Source organism: Mandrillus leucophaeus, unplaced genomic scaffold, assembly GCF_000951045.1.
Source record: "Mandrillus leucophaeus isolate KB7577 unplaced genomic scaffold, Mleu.le_1.0 Scaffold315, whole genome shotgun sequence".
NCBI lineage: Eukaryota > Metazoa > Chordata > Mammalia > Primates > Cercopithecidae > Mandrillus > Mandrillus leucophaeus.
Genome location: NW_012103310.1, coordinates 1545018 through 1547059, shown reverse-complemented (window position 1 = coordinate 1547059; position 2042 = coordinate 1545018). Strand labels below are relative to the sequence as shown.

At 36.4% G+C, this 2042-nt stretch overlaps 1 protein-coding gene across 1 annotated transcript in view; it reads right to left on the bottom strand.

The window, feature by feature from the left end:
* TTC3 (tetratricopeptide repeat domain 3) overlaps positions 1–2042 on the bottom strand; it is a 158420-nt gene that overhangs the window by 28587 nt on the left and 127791 nt on the right. The window contains 2 exon segments of the mRNA XM_011987753.1: positions 302–432; positions 1799–1925. Of these exon segments, the coding sequence (XP_011843143.1) occupies positions 302–432; positions 1799–1925 (258 nt within the window).

Below are 2042 nucleotides of genomic sequence, written 5' to 3'. Positions count from 1 at the left end.
ACTACCCAACCTTTCAAAATTAGGTTGGAGAAATGTAATTACCAATATGAAAATAAATTTCCTATATACTATTTAGTAAAAATAATTCACAAATTTTCATTTTTTCAAACACTTCATGTATTCCAAAATAGAAATGCTATATCGCCATTTAGAATTATGAGTGATTTTTATCATTTTTGTTTGTATGTCTTAACTTTTCTACAATTGAACATGTATCAATTATATAACTATTAAAAATAAAACGGTCCTAATACAAAATAATGTTTCTCTCAAATGGTCCTAGCTTTATCTTCTAAACGACGTGCTAAGAACACCCACGAAACTGCATTACCAGCTAATCAGCTCCAGCTTCTTCAGATAGGCTTCTGCTTGTGACTCCATGATCTGTAGCTTATACACTTCACTCTCCTTCCAGTTTTCAAGTACGGATACCTGCCAGTAGATTAGAGGACATACAAGTATTTTACAAATGACAGCCTGAACTATTTTAAAGGTTAAAATGTTTTAAAGGTTAAAACATTCCAAGCCACTTTCCCATTTCTCCTTAAATGAAGCATGATGACAGAATAACCAGAACTTGATTATATCATAGGTGAACATGAATTAGACTTGAGATTTGAAAACAGAGTAACAAAATGACATTACAAATGCATACTTGCCATGATTCTTTTTGCAGATATGAATAACTGTACATGGTTTTCTGCTTAAGCTATATATAAGCACAGAGCCAGGTTAACTGCATGTGCACACCAGTGTGCATTACCTATGGTCCTGCAGCAGAATAACCCTTAATAAAGGCTGCATCCTCTGCAATAGAAAAGCCTCAGAGAAGCTGTTCTCAGCAAGGGCATCAAAGGCCTTTGGGGTATGCTTTTAAGATTTTAGGCTCTCTGTGGCTTCCCCACAAGCCAACTGGCCATTTTTGTGAGAATCACTGCAGGAAATGTAGAATGGTCTTGTGGTCCAAATGATCCATCAAATAGCCTTTTAATCCAGGTGTCAGTAAACTTGACAGGGCCCACCAGGCAAACCTGCTTACCAAATGGTGGTGTGAATTAAACAAGCTCAGGAGTACGGATGCAGGTGTAGGACCCACAGAGTATTCATACTTTGGCTCTTTTTCCTTCCCTCTCCTTAGAAGCAGGTGCATAGTCAATTCTTAATTGAAAAGCCTAATGTCTGCAGACTGTATAAACTAAGCCTTTTCTTATTTTACCAGAATAATCACAGACACATATGCCAATAAATATCATTTGTTTCTCAGCTAGAGAAACACAGAGAATCATGTTTCAGGCACTAAATAAAATACAGTCAGATGTCATTATTCTGATTTTCATCTCAGTAGTTTCTCAAACAGTGTACTGACATTGCTATATATTCTTCTAGGGGCGGGAGGAGTGTATTCCTAATACGTGGATTATTTTCAAGTTCCTTTCCAAGTACTGGCAAATATAGTTGGCTACTTCATGGTACATCACTTGATTACATATGATGAAAGTATTCGAAGTGTATAATATAGGAAATGACTGAATTATAATGGTAAATAAGGACAGCAGGTTACAAAATTTGTTGTACACTATGAGTGCATTTAAGTAACAATACAAGCATACCGGTAAAACATTACAAGGCTATCGGCAAGGAAAAAGAGTGGTCGTTTTAGGGAGGATATACTATGGGTGACAGGATATCCTTTATGCACCACACTTTTCAGTAATGTCTCTTATGCCTCATATGTCATTAAAGAAACACAAAAACAAATGACAAATGCCATGGTGGTCACTAAGTGTCATGGACTCACCTCTGCAGCCACAGCTCTCTGATGACTCTCTTCATAATCCTCTTTTCCTTTCTTTATACACTCTTCTATTTTCATTTTCTCATTTGTAAGTGTGTTGCTACAAATATTGAAGGGAAAAAAAAACCTTCTTGAACAAAATTTCACAGTGAGATGACAAAGGCTTCAGGCTGGATGAACTTTGAAACTGCACCACCATAGCCTCAGCTACATCTTCCAGAGCAGTTTCTCATCTCATATTTTACTA